Source organism: Diadema antillarum, unplaced genomic scaffold (genome assembly GCF_040938485.1).
Source record: "Diadema antillarum isolate AM-2024a unplaced genomic scaffold, OU_Dant_1.0 seq00000040_RagTag, whole genome shotgun sequence".
Taxonomy (NCBI): Eukaryota; Metazoa; Echinodermata; class Echinoidea; order Diadematoida; family Diadematidae; genus Diadema; species Diadema antillarum.
Genome location: NW_027271152.1, coordinates 305,837 through 326,555, shown reverse-complemented (window position 1 = coordinate 326,555; position 20,719 = coordinate 305,837). Strand labels below are relative to the sequence as shown.

General features: G+C 37.8%; 1 protein-coding gene across 1 annotated transcript; it reads left to right on the top strand.

The window, feature by feature from the left end:
* The first annotated feature begins 13 nt into the window (after positions 1-13).
* LOC139725413 (uncharacterized) lies at positions 14-16,829 on the top strand. The gene is made up of 8 exons (XM_071636488.1): positions 14-46; positions 7,451-7,628; positions 8,700-8,799; positions 10,081-10,226; positions 12,234-12,344; positions 14,111-14,221; positions 14,961-15,243; positions 16,364-16,829. The coding sequence occupies exons 1-8, from the start codon at positions 14-16 to the stop codon at positions 16,827-16,829; spliced, it is 1,428 nt and encodes a 475-aa protein (XP_071492589.1).
* Positions 16,830-20,719: the final 3,890 nt, after the last annotated feature.

The window sequence follows — 20,719 nt, the reverse complement described above, 5'->3', positions numbered from 1 at the left end:
CAATCAAATCACAATGGATGACTTCAAGTTGAATGCCAAGAAAATCGTAAGATGCTTGCTTTACTTTCTGTAAAACATTGAGATTTTATGTTCTGGAGAAGAATTTCTGCATACTAGTACTAGACTAGATGCCCGAATGAACCGACGTACGCGATGCCGATGGACTGGACGTGGACCGGGGAAAGAAATTGAGCTCAGTCCCAGGCTTTCAAAATTTTGTCAGCCATTGTTTTGAGTGCCTGTGCCATGCTGTTGTGTGTGTGTGTGTGTGTGTGTGTGTGTGTGTTGTGTGTGTGTGTGTGTGTGTGTGCGCGCGCACACGTGTGTGTGGGTGTGTGTGTGGGTGTGTTTATGTAGCCTGTACGTATGTAGGCCTATGTAGAAATCTAGATTAGCCGATAGAGCCTAGGTGAGTAGGATAAACACGATAAGAACGTTAAACATCCAGCGCGTAGGCCCTAACTTGTTAGGCTGCTACCACTCAATATGACAAGTCATCCGGCCTGCCTGTTCAAACTTTCAAACCTTCTTCACTTGTCTTCAGTAACTTGAGTAAGCTTCACTATGACTCATAGTCATGTCATGAGTATGGCCTCGCCTTCACGCCACACGGTACGTATTTGTCCGTATGGGGTCGCTGGTGATCCGAGTATCCTCTCGGATCACCTATTGTATCTGTACTGAATCTTTCTTCTTTGTAATATTTCTTTCTCCTCAAATGTTGTGCAGCGGTTAACTCAAAAAGTCATTCACCTATCTCTTTTAAACTTACACCATATATGTATCACGTCATAAGGACGACAGATCTAATGTATCATTGTGATCAGACAACCATGACGTCACTATGACGTCATTATCTGAAATCACGTTCACATTCGTATCTCATTAATGGAATGGAATTTCTCAATAAAATTTACATATCATATAGTTCAAGTCAAGTTCTATCGATATATCTCATAAAATATGATCACGATCCTGGTAAACGAGCGCGTACGCGCGCGTTGAAATTTTAACATGCTCCAATCGAGCTCAAAATTGTTTTGCACACGTTTCAGGTCATTTGGAGTATTTCATAAAAAATCGACAGACGCGTACGCGCGCGCGCGCATATACGCACGCAAAGCTCATAAATATGCGACAAAAATATCCCGTTTTTTCACACGGATCGGATGTCTGAAATGTCAAGGAATATTTCTACCAAGTTTCAAGTCAATCCGACTCAATATGACGTCATACGGGCCCGTCAAAGTTGAAATTCCGCGCGCGCGTCAATGGCGATATACAGTGCAACTATGTCAAAAAACCGCCAATTTTAAATCCGATTTTACTCGTCAGGATGGACGGTGACCCCCCATTTTCTTTACATGTTTTGAAAGCTGATGAGTTGTACATGTCATTTCATGGGGTGGCAATGCTGGCAAAATGATTAAAAGATATCAAATTTCTTAATAAAGTAAAAAAAGTAAATTTTCAAAATGACGTCATCAAATTTCAAGTTTAGTCAAGCGTATCTTATATAAATCCTTTATCAATTTTCACCCAGATTTCAGTATGTTGTAGTTTATTTAATGTTCTTTCAAACATTAAATTGCAAAACTTTGATTGGATATCAGCATCACCTCGTAAAAATGGATTGAAAGTAATCTTGTCAAATTTGACCAGTTTACGTGTTATCTCTATGGGAGTGCAGTTTTTCTGGAAATGAAAATTGACACGACTATCTTTCTCGAGCACTAGCTCACTTACCCTTCGGTGAATTTCTCCCAGATTTTAATATGTTCTAGCTGAGACTTTACGCTACCGTTAGTGTGCCCTTCATTTTTTCATACGATGTCGGGATCACGTCAAAAATTTGGGTTGAAATTCAAGCTTAATATTTTCGATGTATTGAGATATTTCTTTCTTTCTGCAACTTTCTTTGCAATAACTCAAGAAAAACAGGCCCTATCACCCCCATCTTTGGCACATGTTTAGTTCATGTCACGTACATTATTTCATAAAATAACAAAGTCTACTTGAGCAGACACCATCTTCGGTATGTAAATTAGGGTCAAAGGTCATAAATGTTTCATCCTGTATCTTGGTGAATACCTGTTCTATCTTTCCCATATTTTGCACACGCAAAGACCATATTACAAGGATCATTTCACAAAATAACCACTTTTTGCTCAGATGCCATCTTGTCTGTGCAAAGTGGGGGCAAAGGTCATATGTATGTACATCTTTCTGTATCTTCGCTATGACGTGTTATCTCTATGGGAGAGAATTTTTCTAGATGTGAAAATTGACGTGATTGTCTTTATCGAGCCCTAGCTCACTTAACCTTCAGTGAATTTCTCCCAGATTTTAATATGTCGTAGCTGAGACTTTGGGCTATCGAACGTGTGCCCTCCACTTTTTCATATGACGTCGGCATCACGTCAAAAAACTTGGTGAAATGAAAGCTTATCTTCGATGTATTTTCATATAAATTTCTTTCTTTCTGCAACTTTCTTTGCAATAACTCAAGAAAAAAACAGGCCCTATCACCCCCATCTTTGGCACATGTTTAGTTCATGTCACGTACATTATTTCATAAAATAACAACTACTTGATCTGACAACATCTTGGGTATGTAGATTAGGGTCAAAGGTCATAAATTTTTCATCTAGTATCTTGGTGAATACCTGTCCTATCTTTCCCATATTTTGCACACGTATAGACGATGTCGCAAGAATCATTTCACAAAATAACCACTTTTTCCTCAGATGCCATCTTGGGAGTGTAAAGGTGGGTCAAAGGTCATATGTATTTGTTGCTGTATCTTCGTTATCTAGTGTACACAGAATTTGGTACCAAAGATGGCAGACTTCCTTTTCTAAAGAGAATCCAAACATCACACGGCCAATGTCTCTAAACACAGATGAAACCTGTAATGATGGTCATCAGGATTCGAATCATTGATTAAAAAAAAATCGGATCACCTTAATTTGTCAGTAATGACAAATTACAATCTCTAGTTTATTTCATATTTTTGTCCCCGCCGAACGAGTTCGAGCAGGGGACTATGAAACGGGCTCCGTACGTGTGTGTGTCCGTGTGTCCGTCCGTCCGTCCGTCCGTCCGTGTGTCCGTCCGTGTGTGCGTCCGTGTGTGATCAAAATCTTCAATTTGCTACTTCTCTGTCATTTATGAGCCAATTTTGATTCTGTTTGCTTTATAAGATAGCGCTACATGGGAGCTTTGAAACTGCTACACAGAATTTCAGTCGTGACCTTTGACCTTGACCTTTGACCTGTATTGTACATTTTGCTACAAAATGCTACTCCTTCGCCATTTCTAACCCGATTTCGATTCTGTTTGCTCTATGTGATGGCACTAGGTGAGGGCTTCAAAACTTCTACACAGAATTTTGACCTTTGACTTCTTTGACCTTTGACCTTGATTTTTTGACCTATATTGTACATTTTGCTACAAAATGCTACTCCTTCGCCATTTCTAACCCGATTTTGATTCCGTTTGCTTTATGTGATGGCACTAGGTGAGGGCTTCAAAACTTCTACACAGAATTTTGACCTTTGACTTCTTTGACCTTTGACCTTGATTTTTGACCTATATTGTACATTTTGCTACAAAATGCTACTCCTTCGCCAGTTTTAACCCGATTTCGATTCCGTTTGCTTTATATGATGGCACTAGTTGAGGGCTTCAAAACTTCTACACAGAATTTTGACCTTTGACTTCTTTGACCTTTGACCTTGATTTTTGACCCATATTGTGCATTTTGCTACAAAATGCTACTCCTTCGCCATTTCTAACCCGATTTCGATTCCGTTTGCTTTATGTGATAGCACTAGGTGAGGGCTTCAAAACTTCTACACAGAATTTTGACCTTTGTCTTTTTTGACCTTTGACCTTGATTTTTGACCTATATTGTACATTGGCTACAAAATGCTACTCCTTCGCCATTTCTAACCCAATTTCGATTCCATTTGCTTTATGTGATGGCACTAGGTGAGGGCTTCAAAACTTCTACACAGAATTTTGACCTTTGACTTCTTTGACCTTTGACCTTGATTTTTTACCTTTATTGCACATTTTGTTACAAAATGCTACTTCCGGCGGGGACATATATTACGCACCGCGTAATTTCTACTTTTCCTTGTTAATTTAGATCTACCCATCCATGATCAGTGATGATGATGTACATTATTTGTACCAAATTGAATGGCCCAAATCGGCCAGGCCATGAGTAAAGCCTTTACTAAAGGTTGAATCATGGTAAAGTTTTTGTTGCAATAAGATTGTGTTGTTGAGTACAGATGTAGTTTGAATTTTTGTTTTTGTTTTTTTTTCATGGGTAGTAGTGTACAGATGTATTCCTTATGGTGAGGTAAAAACTTCCGCTTCGTACGGTAAATGGATGGTACAGCTTTGGTTGAGATGTGGTTTCAGGTTTGAAATTTTACTGATGAAATAGAACCTCTAATGAAAAACTTCTAATACAAAATCAATATGAGAGCCTACTAAAGATATCAGATGAATTCAAAGTTTATGTGATGAGAATTGGTTTTGAAATGGCTGAGATATAATTTAGAGCAAGCAATCAAAATAAAAGGTGGGACCTACCTTGTTTTATTAGGATTACTTTGTTAGATTTTCGATATCTCGGCCATTTAAAAACCAACAAGTTAACTTTGAATTTGCCTTGCAGTTTACTTATAATTATGCTCTGTTACCTACATAAACAGTCATTAATTCTCATAAAGTGGTTTTTAAGTATCTTGCAGAAAGTTTAAAGCTGAATTCTCACCTCAGCAAATACTATATACTGTCCCTTTTAGATCTACTTGCCAGTACTTACGTTACCTAAAGTTGCTTTTCCAGAACGATGGTGCACATGTATGTCGGAGCCTGTCAATCAGTCAAGATTATACTGCTCTTGATCCTTAAAGGACAAGTCCTGAAGGACAAGTCCACCTTCATACATGCGGATTGAGTGAATGCAATGTCAATATTAGTAGAACACATCAGTGAAAGTTTGGGGAAAATTGGACAATCCGTTTAAAAGTTATGAATTTTTAAAGTATCTGCGTAGTCACTGCTGGATGAGAAGACTACTATACATGTAGTGTATGATGTCATGATTATGTGTACAACCATATAAACAAAATAAAAAGAGATTTCACAAAAATTTACTTTTTGAATTAAGTGGACATTTCTTTGACTTGTTACTGACATTAAGGGTAATATTATTCCCCCTGCCTTCTGAAAGAGAGAAGTCAAGTGTTCTTTTGTTATGCGAGAAAAGTGAGAATATGTTGAATTTTCTTTATTCTCTTATATCATTGTACTCGTGTGACATCACAAGCTATCCTAGTCTTCTCATCCAGCCTTGAGTGAGCAGAAACTTCAAAAATTCATAACTCTTGAACAGATTGTCCGATTTTCCTCAAACTCTCAATGATGTGCTCTAATTGCACTGCATTCACTCAACCCACATGTCTAACTTGTCCCTTATACACTGACAATAACATAATATTCTCTCAATAAAACTTTTTTTTTATGCCTCCGCCACGAAGTGGTGCCGGAGGCAGTATGTTTTCGGGTTTTCCGTCCGTCCGTCCGTCCGTCCGTCCGTCCGTATGTCTGTATGTCCATCCGTCCGTACGTCCGTACGTCCGTCCGTCCGTCCGTCCACTTTCGTTTACGCGATAACTTGAGTGATATTTACTGGTATTTTGCCAAACTTGGTCCAAGTATGAAGTATGATGGGCAATTATTTGATTAGATTTTGGGTGAAATCGGCTGAAGGTCAAAGGTCAAAGGTCAAAGGTCAAGGTCAAATCATGAAATTGTATCCGTTTACGCGATAACTCAAGACTGGATAGAGCAAATTTCACCAAACTTTGTTGGAGGATGATGTATAATGGGACAATTACTTGATTAGTTTTTCAGTAAAATCGGACAGAGGTCAAAGGTCAAAGATCAAGGTCAAATCCTAAAATTTATCTGTTTACGTGATAACTCAAAACTGGATGAAGCAGCTTTCACCAAACTTGGTCCAAGGATGATGTATAATGGGACAATTAGTTGAGTCAATTTTAGTGACATTGGCAAGAGGTCAATGGTCAAAAGGTCAAGGTCAAATGCTACAAATGTTGCAATTTTCCCCATATCTATGCAATGCCCAAAGGTATTTTCTTGAAACTTGGTGTGGACATGTACTACTGCGTAAAGATTCTCCAGAGAGAGTTTCATGTCATAAGGTCAAAGGTCAAAAGGTCAAAGGTTAGGTGAAAATGTTGCAATATTGCTTTTCTCGCAAATGGTTCAATGTATCTTCGTGGAACTTGGTACATATGCATGTACTGACTGGCAGGGATTATCTAGGGAATTTAGGGGTCATGGGTCAAAGGTCACGGTCAACTCCTCAAAATTTTACTATTTCCCTCGTATACTAGTCTATGCAATGCTTGCATTATTAATTTCAAAACTTAATACATGCATTACCTAATGGAGATTCTCTGGGAAATTTCCAGCCAGAAGGTCAAAAGTCAAAGGTTAAGGGTCAAAGGCCAGGTTTCAATGCCCCCCCCCCCCCCCCCAAAAAAAAAAAAAAAAAAAAAAATCCATTTTGTACCGTCATTACACTCTTTCTTCATACCTTGGAAATCACTCAGATGCATAAACTTATAAAAATGTCTGTCAGAATTCAAGTAAAAATTCTCAATTCCCCAAATATGTGTACCTGCACTCTTAGAAAATTAAAGCAAACCCAGTTCAAGACATTTCTGACAAACCTGTCATTTCAATATTTTGCCAGTTATGTGAAACTGTCATTGGATCACACATTGTGAAGACATTGTACTATACGCCTATTGGGAGAATCTAATGCATTATGGCGGAGGCATCAGTCGCCATAGCGACATTTCTAGTTTCTTTCTTTTTTGCTTTAAAAACCCATAAAGGCTGATGAAACTCGTCAGGCCAATGCACAACCCCTTTTGCCTTCCCTCCTACTTGTAGGCCTGAACTGTATAAAATTCTATCACCAACTCAATACTACTAGACTAGTAAAATTTAGTACTAGTTAGATCATCTACAGTACATTGTGGTTAGGCCTACAATTTTAGTAAATAGTGGCCTACATTTCATCTATATAAGACCAAGGGTGTTTAAAAGACATTTAACAACAAACAAATATTGTGATTTATGAATGGCATTCACTGCATTGTGATATGAAATCCATCCACTCCACAAGCACGATATAATATTTTTTTCTTTTTTTCTTTTTTTTTAATAGATAGAGCAAGACAGGAATCTTGACTAATTTGTGATTTCAGATATTAGTCATAAAGGTAGTAAATGATTTACAAAATGAAGAAATAATATATTATTGTAATATGCCTTGGACTGTTGGACAAATGCTGTTATTGCTGTTTTTATCTTCATTTTTTTCTTGACTCAGATTGCTGCCCAAAAGGCCAAAGACCGACGAGCGCAGTCTCCCGAGACTGAGTCAAACTGGGACAGTTCAGAGCCAGAGGATGACGACACAGTCACCCAGATTAGCTCTGGAGAGGAGTTTAGTGTCAGGTCAACGCACTCGCAGAAATCTGCCAAGTCATCCAAGACAATCAAACAAGGTGGCCCATGCTGAGATGAAAAATAGATTTTTGTTATTGAAGCCGCTGTTGGAATGATTTATTTGTCAAATTAAATGATGAGAGTTATGAATGATGACGAAAATTAAATCTCAACTAGCAGAGTATTATTATGAACGTATGATGAAATCACATGTAAATGAAGATTTCTTGATAACTGCCATGTGAATGTGGAATGTGAATGTCATGTGAATGTTTACCTTCATTCTAAAGGTAAACATGCCTCTTACATTGACTTTGTTATTGGCTCTACAATTTTCAGTATCGTCAATATGATATACACTTGTATGATTGCTCGTAAAAACAGCTTTGAAATCAAATTTTATTTATTCATTTCCATTCATAGGGTGGATAGCCCTTTCAGCTCAAGACTGATTTCCAAAGGGGTCCACATACATGTAAAAATACAACGTATACAAAACAATGAACAAATACAAACGTATGATAACTCTATACATAACAGCAAACTGGGAAAAAAACAAGAAGTATAAGATTTTGTACAGTGGTCAAATGAAAACAAAAAAATTAACAAATAAATGAGACAAAATAAATGTAAAAATAAAGTCTGAAACATTAAATAAAGAAATGAATCATACAATAGTTTACCAATTGTTAATCAAATATGGTTCTAACAATCTAACGGATTTAAGAAATACAAAATTCTCACGTCCCTATTAAGATAAACCTAAGTTTAATCAGGAGGTTCCAAGTTGTGTGTGATGCAGTCTGCTGTGTACATTATTTGTCTAGAATTTGAATAAATTCTTTCAAAATTCTAATCAATTTTCACATTGGGTTAGAAAGAAGAGAATATTATTCTGTGTGTGCTAATCACTGCTATCTTGTCTTTTTGTCAACAGACAATAGTATATTTGAAATCCAAGGGTAATGACATAATGGATGTCTATGAATAATAACTCTCAATTACAGATTGTACCTCATGAGGGCTTGTTGTAGATCTGATATCTGCTTTTTGAAATAATTTTCACTGACAAAGTACAAAACTTACTTGACCTGATTCTTTTTTGTTTGTTCTTACTCTAACAGTCAAAGCTGAAAATCTCAAGAACAAAACGCCATCTAAGCCAGAAACAGGAAGCTCAAATAGAAAGACATCTAAAACCATCGTTGAAAGTGCATCTGCAGCTAAGAGGTGAGTTTGTATGTATTACATTGCTATGTATTGAATAAAAAACAGAAAGCAGAATTTCCAGCCAAAGTAGGTTCATGATTACAATGTGGAAAAATGTGACATATTAAGAATATGAAAATGTGACCAACAATAGTAACTTGTCTCTATCTACTGTCTTTTTAACACCATAAGTTTGCATGGGCCCTACAATTAGCCCCGGACTGCCTAAATCTGTATCTAAGTTTGTAGATAAGTATAGGGCCTTCTCAAAGTGGAAGTATGTGTTCAAAGAGCTACACTGTATACAGGAAAAACAGCAAGACTGAAGTCAAATGATGATAACAGGAGCCATGGAACGAAACATATCGTCGGCATCATCAAATACAGATGGGATCCATGTAATAGTGCTAATGTTTGTAGAACTTACAGAGAAGGTCAAAGAAGTTAAAAAAAAAATTGAAGTAAGGAAGAGATGAAAATGCTTCAAAATTGATGATGAGTGGTTGAGATTATGGATTCAAATTTTGACTTTGTGCAAGATCCCAATATAAGGTGGGTCCCTCATTTTTATTAGAACCTCTTTATTTTTTGATATCTCAGCCATGTCAAAACCAATTTTAATTAGATAAACCTTGAATTCCCTTAATATTGCATTTTCTTTTCATATTTCATAAGATGTTTATCATTATCACATAAGGAAACCTGAAGCTCCATCTCAATGAAAACTATACCATCCCTTTGATCCCAGAGTTTTTAATGATATGAAAAATGATACTGCTGTGAAATCACACATATGTGTAGACTAGTGCTTTGAAGTGGAATACTTTCAGATGCAAACATTCCGTCTTCTTCTACAGGGTCTGTCGATGTAATTCTTTGTTTTTGGAATCTTACATCTAATTAGAACTCCTATCACTTAAATGCTAAGTGCTAGCAATAGTGATGATGATAACATTCACATATTCCAGTACCAGCCCCATTATTTTCAAGAACTCTTTTTCATAATCTGGCATTTGAAAAACATGCACTTCATTTTCATGCTTCTCTTGTAGGAATAATCACCATTGTCATTGTCATCATCTTTTGTAGCATCATCATCATCATCATCACAATTAACTTTGTGAGCATGAACAATGTCATTCATATTTTTTCACATTATCCTTGTCATCATTATTCATTAGCATCAATCATCATTGTTTGCGTAGACAACCAAGTTAAATTTGTGTTGATAGTGGATGTTGTCTTCTTTTCTTCTCCTTTTATCATCACATGATCACCGCCATCCACCTGTGACTCTCTTAGTGCTGCAAGGTCAGGGGTCAATGTCTTTGTGGACCGTGGCATGTACGACTCTGAAGACGACTCTCAGAGATCGACGACCAGGAAAGCAAAGAAGAGGAAAGATGCTGATGGGAATCCACCGTATGACTTCCGGAATGCAATCAATGGTGAATACACCAAAAATCAGTGATATGCAATTCGAAATGTAGCTGTCACTTGCTTGGAACTTTTTGAAGTTGTTTTGATGACAACACCCCCCTCTTACTGTATTATTACAGCTCATCTCCAATTTCGATTACAGTGTAAGAAGGTGGGAAATGGTCATATTTGCATAAAAAAAAGCATCATTTAAAGAACCAGAATTGCTGGCAAATGAAATGGGAGTCAGCTTTTACCCTTTGAGGATGGGCTTATTTTGCCATAACATGCATTTCCCATCTAGACATCTGCCAGAGTATGCTGGGGACTAGTCTTCAGTGGGCTAATTGGAGAAAAAGATGGCATACATGTGTATTAAACTGAAATTACCAGTTTGTTTCAATTCAAATTTGCATCATAGGCAGCAATGCTGGTATTTACAGATGCCTTTGCGACTAACTGAACAATTATAGAGTGCCTTATTATTGTTAAACTGGAATACATGTTGCAGTCTTCTGAACTGTATTCAAGTTACTCACAACATCCCTCTAATGATAAGATGACATCATATAAATCAAATGTTTTTCTTTATACAGGTTTAACATGTTTAAAATCAAACATATTTAGATTATGATGCACTATTTTAATGATATGTGTCTGATTTGTCAATTCATTACCTATAAAAGATATTGATTGATTGATAAAATCTGAAAAAGAAAAGAAAAGAAAAGGTATTACAGAACAGAAAGAGTTTGCTCCTTGAGAAAATGTCAGTCATTGTGCATTTGTGATGAAAGGAAATGTTTTGAGGTGTCTTAGAAATAGAGCAGCAAGACCTTTTTGTACTTCTGTAAACAGTTAATCTTTGGATATTATGTTTGCAGGTTGTAGGACGATTTGTCCAGGGCCCTGTTTTATCAAGTGAGAATCATGAATTATCCTGAAATCAGTGTTATAACTCAGACCCACAACAGATTATAACTATTGATGAACAATACGTCTCCATTATCATTTATGAAGAAACTCACAGACTTATAGTTGATAGTAAAGTTCTGAATGATTTATGGAGTTATGATTGATGTGGGGAAGTTATACTTGATTTCTGGGACTTATAATCAATCATAATTTGTTAGTAGAATTTGACCATGCTTTTATCCACTCATCAATAATAGTTCTTTGCATCACAGTAACTGGGAAATACCCACATAATGTCATAGAGATGAAACGAATGGATTTATATTCGTGTCGTCTACGACGGTCCAAAGTCAAACAGAGAAATTTCCCACTACAGTTGGTGAATCAAAAGAACATTTAGTCAAATTCAAGCTTCTTTTTCAAGGATGAGTCATGATTTCCAAAGATAGATTGTTCTGGTTATCATATCATTGTCACATTTTGTTGTTGTTCAAAGATTCTGTAGAAAGAGTGCACAATATTTCACCTTGGTGTCACATTTACATTTTATAGAATGGGTAGCGAGAATCCTGCGATCTGATTGGTCGAGAGCTATGCGTTCATTTTTACTGGCCGCACGCTGAGTCACAGTGGTAAACATGTTATCGCGCACTCAGCAAGAGTACGCGTACTTGTAACAAAGGTTCGCGCACTAAAGCAAGCGTTCGCGCACCCAGCTTGGCCATGCATCCAGTAAAACTGATGCATGGCTGGCCATGCATCCAGTAAAAACGGTAAGTACGGGTATGCATGCCCGTTTACGGCAAGCCAAAAGGAAATGCATCCAGTAATTTTGTCATCGGGTAACACGATAGAAAAATGGGTTTTTGACAAGAAAATTACCCATTCTATAAATCAGATGACGCACATGTCTTTTCGTGCGTCAGTCAGAATATAGTGTGCATGCGGTAACTATGGAATTTAGCCTAAACCCACTCGGCTTTGCCTTGTGGGTTAAGCATTCCATAGTTACCTTATGCACACAATTCCGACTGACGCACTCAGACCTGTGCGTCATTTGTATACTATACCTTGCAAAGCCCTAATGTTGTGGTTGTTGTTTTTCATCTTATTTGCAACAGATGATGACCCCCCAAGTGAAAGGTCAAACCATCGGCCAGGACGCAGCCGAAAGGGTCAGTCCTATGACCCAGCTCCGCCAAAACCCAAACCACAAGCTCCTCCGCAGATAGGTAATTGTAAACAATGACTGTGAATTCACTGGTTCTTGCTGTGAAGAAAAACAAATGTGCTGACACAAGTGAAGTTCATCATTCTCAATTATCATCTGTATAGGACGTTTCAGCGGCGCATTGAAAACGCGTATTGTAGTGCGCTCAATTTTACCTTTCAATATCAGAGCATATCGAACGAAACACATAGGCCAACGTATTAATTCTCCACGGGCTACCGTTGTTGCTTGCTGTTCAAGATCACACCATATTCTGTCTTGTCTGTTGCACGAGCGCTTGCTGAGTGCGCAAAAGCTTGCTAATAGTGTGCGTCATTTTGTTACAAAACATGTACATCACAAGCGCGCAAATAATCTTGCTAGTTGCTTCATACACAGTTTTAGGGGCTTCCCCCTCTCGGCGCTGGAATGTGACTGCCGAGTCAACTTCAAAAACGAGCAGAAGCCCGGTATTTTTGTGCAGTTTGTGCTTGATGTACTTCATTGTACATGATAATAATTATATTGGATGGCATTAATTCATGGAATACCAGGGAATATTGCACTCGTTAGGGCCACTGTATTATATTGGATGGCTATGAATGGGATACCAGGGAATATTGGACAAGTTAGGGCCAATGTATTGCACGAATCGAAGATGAGTGCAATATTGACCCTAATGAGTGCAATATTCCCTGGTATTCCATGAATCAAGGCCATCCAATATAATTATTATCATCTATACAATCAAGTAGAGCAAGCATAAACTGCTCAAAAATTATCCCGCGTCTACTCGTCTTTGAAGTTGACTCGGCAGTCGCATCCCAGCGCTGAAGAGGGGAAGCCCCTAAAATTGCGTATGAAACAAGCAACAGCAAGATGTTTGCGCGCTTTTGAATTGTAACGAAATGACGCGCACTAGTAGCAAGCGTTTGTGCATTCAGTATTCAGCGCTCGCGCAATAGACGAGACAGAATTGAATATGGTGTGATCTTGAACGGCAAGTAACAACGATAGCCTATGGAGAATTAATACGTTGGCCTATGCGTTTCGTTCAATATGCTCTGATATTGAACGGTAAAAATTGAGCGGACAACAGTACACGTTTTTAATGCGCCGCTAAAACGTCCTATGCAGATGATAATCCCTGGTATTCCATTCACAGCCATCCAATACAATATAGATATTCTTCAATCCCTGCTTCTGATGTACTATTTTTTTTTTGTTTTTCTGTCTTTCTGTTTCTATTTGATTGTGTTACCCAGGTGGTGTGACCTACAATGTATATTATATAATTTGAGGACAATGAACGTTACATCGTCTGAATTGAGAATTAGATTATGTATGTCTGTGATGACTGTACAGACATTAAACATTTTTGGCTATGAGGTCAAATGTCTCAGGGTAAAGTAACTGATTTAGATTACTTATAATTCAAGAGAAATTCAAAGAAAAAAAAAGTGTAATCATTTTTTTTTTTCTGCATTGCAACCTTTTAAAATCAAACTTAGCATTGGAGACGATGAAGTATTTGCCAAATTGAATGTTTAGACATCATCGATTGTAATATGCAGAGATATGGGAAAGTCTGATTGGACCGTGAAACAAAATACTGCACTTAATCAAAGGTTTGTTTGTTTGTTTTTTTTTTGTTTTTTTTTTTGCTTTATATGATGTCACATTTTTTGAAATTTTTTATGAAGTGTAATATCCATGTAAACAACATAAGTACAGTATTCTCCAAGAAACTGTTTCCCCTTTCCACACGTACTTGACTTGCATTCATAGACACAGGATCATGGGACGACTCAGACGAGAATGAGAAAGCTCTGGCCGAAATGTTGAGAGAGAGAGATGGGGTATTGCAAAGCAACAACAACAAGGCATCAGAAGATACAGGTGAACACATTTACATATATCACTGGCTAGTATACAATAGAATCATGTACGAGAAGGTTTAATTAGACTTCTTTTGAGTTTGTTTGCTTTTTTTTTTTGGGGGGGGGGGGGTTGTTATAGTAATTGGCCTTGATATTTCTCCATATCTCATCAGGGAATGTGAACTTTTCTGAGAAGGGAAAAAAAAAAGTTGTGAAGGTTCATGATGTAAAGAATGGATATCTTCTGTCTCCTGATCTTCAAAAAGTGTAAAACACCCTTCTGGCATTGGTAAGTGTTAAGGTGATGATAATTATTATTAGTAGTAGTATCATTGTTACCATTATCAATTACATCAATGTCCTTAGTATCATTATTACGATAATTAAAGGGGATAACAATTGTGATACATAAGTTGATGTAGATGACCGTCACTATGTGTGGCTATACTGCTGTAGTGTGGCCAGTAAAAGCAAGGGACAAATCACAGACATCTGAGTTACATGTGTATGTGATGTGTATATCTATTCTAATTTTAAGTTGTCATGTTCTTCTTGATATAAAACTTTGAGCAGAAACACTCATCCTACTGAGAGATATCTGTAAGTGAACATTTTTTTACATTGCACTGATGTCAAGATGAGAAATAGATGCATTTTTTTTTTTCATGTGTGACAAAGAATGAATTCTTTTTTCATTTGCTTCCTTTCGCCGGAAATGATCTAAACCTATCTGGTATGATGATGTGTGTTTTCACTAGAAACGAAGCCCAGTGAAGACAGCCATGTCGCAGAAGAAAAGAAGAAGAAGAAAGGTTGGTCCGTCAGTCTGAAGAGCAAAACCAAAGAGACAAAGGAGAAGAAGAAGAAGGAAAAGAAGGAGGAGAAGGAGATTGCAAAAGTGGAAGAAACCAAGCAAGAGATGCCTGTTGCCATGGTAACTCCTCCACACCCTGCACTCAGGCACACAGAGGTTGAGATGGAGGAATTTCCAGTAGAGGAAATTAAAAGCGTTGTATCTGTGGAGACCGATAATAAAGCAAGGTATGAGTAACTGCCATGAATATTATTAATACTTTTTGAATTTTGTAAGATATGGATTCTTCTCTACTGCTCTGTTACCTGGAAATGCAATTTTTATTGACATAATATAATGTGGTGTGATGTTATTAAGCACTGTGATTATAAGTATGGACCTACTACTCAAATGGACTATGAACAGAGGTCTTTCTTTGATCCAATGATCACCACCGCCACCTGATTATGTGCATCTTAATGAGTACATTCAGACGTTTGGACAATGATGATTGTGTAATCGTGCATCATCACTGACAAAAGAACCGTTTCCAACATTTCGGTCCTATTTGGCTGAGGTGCCTTTTCAGACTCCTCTGCCTTTGAATAAACACCAATGATGGGGAGCAGCAAATGTCGAACAAGGACAAATTTTGGGTCACAAAGTTGGTAATTGCTGAAGCACACACTTGCCGCAACGCATGTAATGTCCGGCCCGAATGGCGAGACAAGTATTTTGTCTGCTGTTACTGTTCATGTTTACTCTGAAACAATGTGCAACAAAGGGGGAAAAATAGATTACAAATCACGATCAAACTGCAAATTGTTTGGTTTTTCTTGTAAAGTACTTGTATTTTGCAAATGAAATTTCTTTAGCGATGATTTTGTAATATACACTACTACTGCATATGCATTTTTCTTGATTTAAGAGAGTTATTATCTTTTGCGCATGTAGTTTTTAGATTTCTCAAAGTGCTCTCTTGTTTTTATCCAGGCTGGCTGTCAGTGGACAACACTGGATCAAAGCAGGAAAGCATGTTCAAAATGTTTTTGTGGCGCTTTTGACAGAAACAGGTGCGCGAATTAAATAACGAGCGATGAATGTCCATGTGTAGTAGGTCCATGTTATAACAAAGCACTCACACTCACAAGTACAATAACAAGTGTTAACTCCAGTGGTATATTTAAAACAAAAGAATGATACTTGTTTAAGAGTTCCATACTTGCACTTTTAACGCAGATCACAAACTGGTGTCACAAAATGCATGAAATTGGAAAATATGTGTTTACAAAAGTTTTGTAGATGTAGTTCTCTGCAATGTGATGCAGACTGTTTACTAAGTTGAGTATTTGCTTGGCATTTTTGCAGATATGTTTATATCTATCACCATGGTAACACATCATACTCCGACACAAGGCAAGTTCAGGAGGAAGTGTACATGACGGCCGTTGCAGACAAATCGGAACGAGCCGTCAGGAGGTGTGCACAGGAGATCTTTGCTACGCTGCGCATCCTCGTCGACTTAATCCTCATATTCCTCCTGGAGGGGCTGCGATTTTTCCTGTATAATGTCATCGGTGCCCTCTTGGTTGGACTGACGCTCGGCTTCGGGAACTATTTCCTCAGGCCATTTGCCGCGGCGCTCTTCAACGGCCTGTGTCAGCCAATCGCAATGTTTTTCTTCAACGTGGGCGTGGCCACAAGGACAGCCACTCAGCCATTCATCGAGGTTCTCCATAAGATGTTGTCAGTGGTTGCTATGGTGATTCGGGCATTTAGGCTGGTGGAGATCAACAGGACCACGGACCACCGGCCTCACATTCAGGAAGTCTGAAAGGAACTCGCATTCCTCATAGTATTACGGGTTATTCTTTTATAGCACTTGGGTAATCTCAAGTACACCTTGTATATTGATATTATATGCCAGTACAAATATAAAAACTATTGCATAGTATGGGCATTGAATAAAAGCACAGGAAGAAACTTGTTATACTGAGCTGCTAGGACAACTGAAATGTTCTGGTTATATTGAGTGTCTTATTACATTTATATGTCAGGGATAAAAACAAAAGAATACAAAAGGAATGGGACCTGTAAAATTACTTTGTTATTTCAGATATCTTGCTACAGTCAAACCTGTGTATAGCGGCCACTGTCTATGTTGGTCACCTACCGTATGCAACCACTAGACACAATTCGCCCACAAGAGAAAAGCCACATTGATGACTCTGTCTATAACAACCACCTGTCTACAATGGCCACATTTTTCGTCTCCCTTGGGGTGGCTGCAATAGACAGGTTTGACTGTATATCCGACCCTGTTATCATGAGGTTCCACTGTACTAGAAAGAGAGAAATCCAAAGGAACACCAGTATCTAATCGAACAAATTACTAGTAGTTGCAGAGAAATTTCTACCTTTACTTCAAGTTGTTACAAACGTACTTTCTTTTGGGCAATAAAACAGGCCAATAAAGATTAATCACAATCACTGTTGGACCCAATGGTGCTGTAATTACACTTGCTTGTAGACAAAAACAAAAACAAAAACAAGCGAGTTTAAAGTACAGTCACTCCACTGGGTAATTGTGATTTTTTTTTAATCTATTTATATTTTTGTACAATGCACATTACTCTTCTTGTGGAAGATGAAGAGCTTTACATGTACTTGTATCAACCATGCTGCCAGAGCTTTCAGTGGTGCTCTTTGATTGTATAAATAATAGTTTTATTTGGGCAAGTGACTCAAATTCATGCTCTTTGTGTTAAGAGAAAATGAACAAAGATTTTGTCGCATTGTCTGTGAATGTAAAGTAGGTAAATTTGATCATGAACATTATCAGTAAATCTAGTCAAGTGGACTAGATTTTTCACTCTTCTTTTGGATAGATTTACTGATAATAATTCATGATTTTGTAGCATTCTGAGTTCAGATTCAAATTTCTTTCAGATTTGAAATATTTCAAGCTTGTGTGTGCTATGTTTGTGTGACATTGACTGTATTTGGTAGTGCCATAGGTAACTGTTGGCTCCAGTCAAGATTAATTCTGCTGTGTGTGTGCTGCTTATTAAGGTGCACACAAGTTGTTTCAGGGATTTCTGCATACATATACATGCAGAGACTGTAACTTTCCTGTTTTCGACGGGAGATCTCCCGCCAAAAGCCCATTTTTGCAAAATCTCCCGTTCTCCCGCTTGAGATTTGATTTCTCCCGCCCTGGCTCTGTGTCTCCCGGTGGAAAGGATTTCTTACTTATTGCTATCGTATGTTGAAAAAATAAGCCTTAGATACTGTAGCACCAGAGAGCATCTAGAACTCTAGGAACTTTGCGCTTCGCACACATCAACTTGGAGTCTCCCGTTTGCTAGGGGTTTCGGGCGGGAGAATCTCCAGATCAGAAGGTGCTCTGGGTTGGAGTCTCTATACATGTATCTGAGTCCAGGACAGCCTTACTACTTCACAGTCTCCCAACGCTATTGGATCTTTAATTCAAAAGCCTGAAAAGATAGCATAATTTGTCGCTGGGGCGACAAGACCTCATATCTACAAAATGTTAAATGTTCGGGAGAGCCAAAAAACATGGCGTCCAAAGCACTGCAGCGAATGGGAGAGCCCTTCATTTGACATGCTGTGGTTGCTTCATTTTTTGGGTAAGACATCTGGGATTTGGACAGGACAGCACTTAACTTATTATTTGACCATTAATTTTTAAAAAAAGTCATTTTCACCAAATTTGCAGATACAAGGTCTTGTCACCCCAGCTGTGAATTGTTTTTGGAAATGCTATTTTGATGAGATCAGATGGTATATCAATTATAATTTATAAGTTCATAATTCTGGTGCCACTTCTGGGTTTCGTTTGCTGACAAGCAGAAAAAAAAAAGGACTTTCAGCACAACTTTCTAAGCCCTCTCATACAACGCAAAAGTTTAATCACAAATGCATATATTTCTTTTTATACCCCCACCGCACATAGTGTGAAGGGAGTATATAGGAATCACCGTGATGTTGGTCGGGCGGTCGGGTGGGCGGGCGGTCGGTCAGTTGGTCTGTTGCAAAATCTTGCGTCGCGAACTCCTCCTACAGTTTTGAAGCAATTTAAATGAAACTTAGCGTAAATGATGATATTGAGGTATAGATGTGCAAGACATGTTTTTTTGTGTTTGTTGGACAATGCGTTGCCATGGTAACCATAATTTTACCAAAACCTTGTGGATTGAATAACTTCTATTGTATTTAAGCAATAAATTAAAAAAATGGTATCTATGATGATCTATAGGTGTAGTTATGCAAGACACTCTTTGTGTTTGTACTTGACAAAGTGTTGCCATGGTAACCGCATGTTTTCTTTGAAATCTTGTGGAGTGAACAACGTCCACAGTTTTGAAGCGATTGAAATCAAGTTTGGTGGGCATTATGGCCTTGAGGCATAGATGTGGAACACATAATTTTTGTGTTTGTCGGACAAAGCATTGCCATGGTACCCATAATTTTACAAAAACCTTGTGGATTGAATAACTTCCACATCATTCAAGCAATTGAGGTCAATTTAGTATGTATGATGATCGGGAGGTGTAGTTATGCAAGATACCAATGTGTTGATATAAGAAAAATGTGTTGCCATGGTAGCCACTCTTTTTTGTATCAAATTGAACCATTTGATATATGAAGGTGAAATTTGTTGTGTATGATGCTCTTTAAGTGTAGTTTTACAAAATGTACTTTGTATTTGTATCGGACAATGCGTTGCCGTGGTAACCTTATTTTTTTTTTTAATCCTGTGGAGTGAACTTCTTCCACATTTTTCAAGCAATTGAAACCAAATTTGGTAGGCATTATGGCCCTGAGGTATAGATGTGGAACACATAATTTTTTGTGTTTGTCACACAAACCGTTGCCATGGTAACCACAATTTAACCAAAACCTTGCGGATCGAATAACTTTTCCATCATTCAAGCAATTAAAGTCAAATTTAGTATGTATCATGATCCAGAAGTGTAGTTTTGCAAGACACCAATGTGTTAGTTTAAGGAAAATGTGTTGCCATGGTAACCACTCGTTTTTTTATCAAAATAAACCATTCAAGCTATGAAGGTCAAATTTGGTGTGTATGATGGTCTTTAAGTGTAGTGATGCTGGGGGAAAGCATGTTTCCATTTGCTGTAAGTTTTATACTCAGTGTCAACTCTGTAATTGTACAGTAAACTAAAATTATTCTGTTTCCAATTCGACAAGTGCACAAACTTGGTATTAACGTAATTGCCCTCATGACATCACATACTATAAAGCAACACTAGGGGCGGGGGTATTAATCATTTTCAGTGATAATTCTAGTTTTTTCTGGTGCCACTTCCAGAGTAAAAAAACTTTGGGGCCCCAAGAGGTTGGACCCTATATGTTCCTATGTATTATAAAACAACCAAAACAAAATAAAGTGTGAGTGGGGGGGGGGGGGGAGTAGAAACCCCCCCCCCCCCCCCTCGGTTCACGTACCTGCCCTGTCTGTGTTATACTATTGATAGGCTAGCTCTGTCCGTCAATAAAATTCAGCAACAAGGTTTAGGTCCAAAGGAGTCTTTTCTTGAACTGAATTTCAAATACTGTAAAAGTGGAAATTTTCACGGTGTTCAAATTTTCGTGCAACCAGAAACTAGCGCGAAAATAAAAGCACGCAAATATTTTTGTTGCCATACGTTCATGTACCGTACATGATGTCTTGATTCC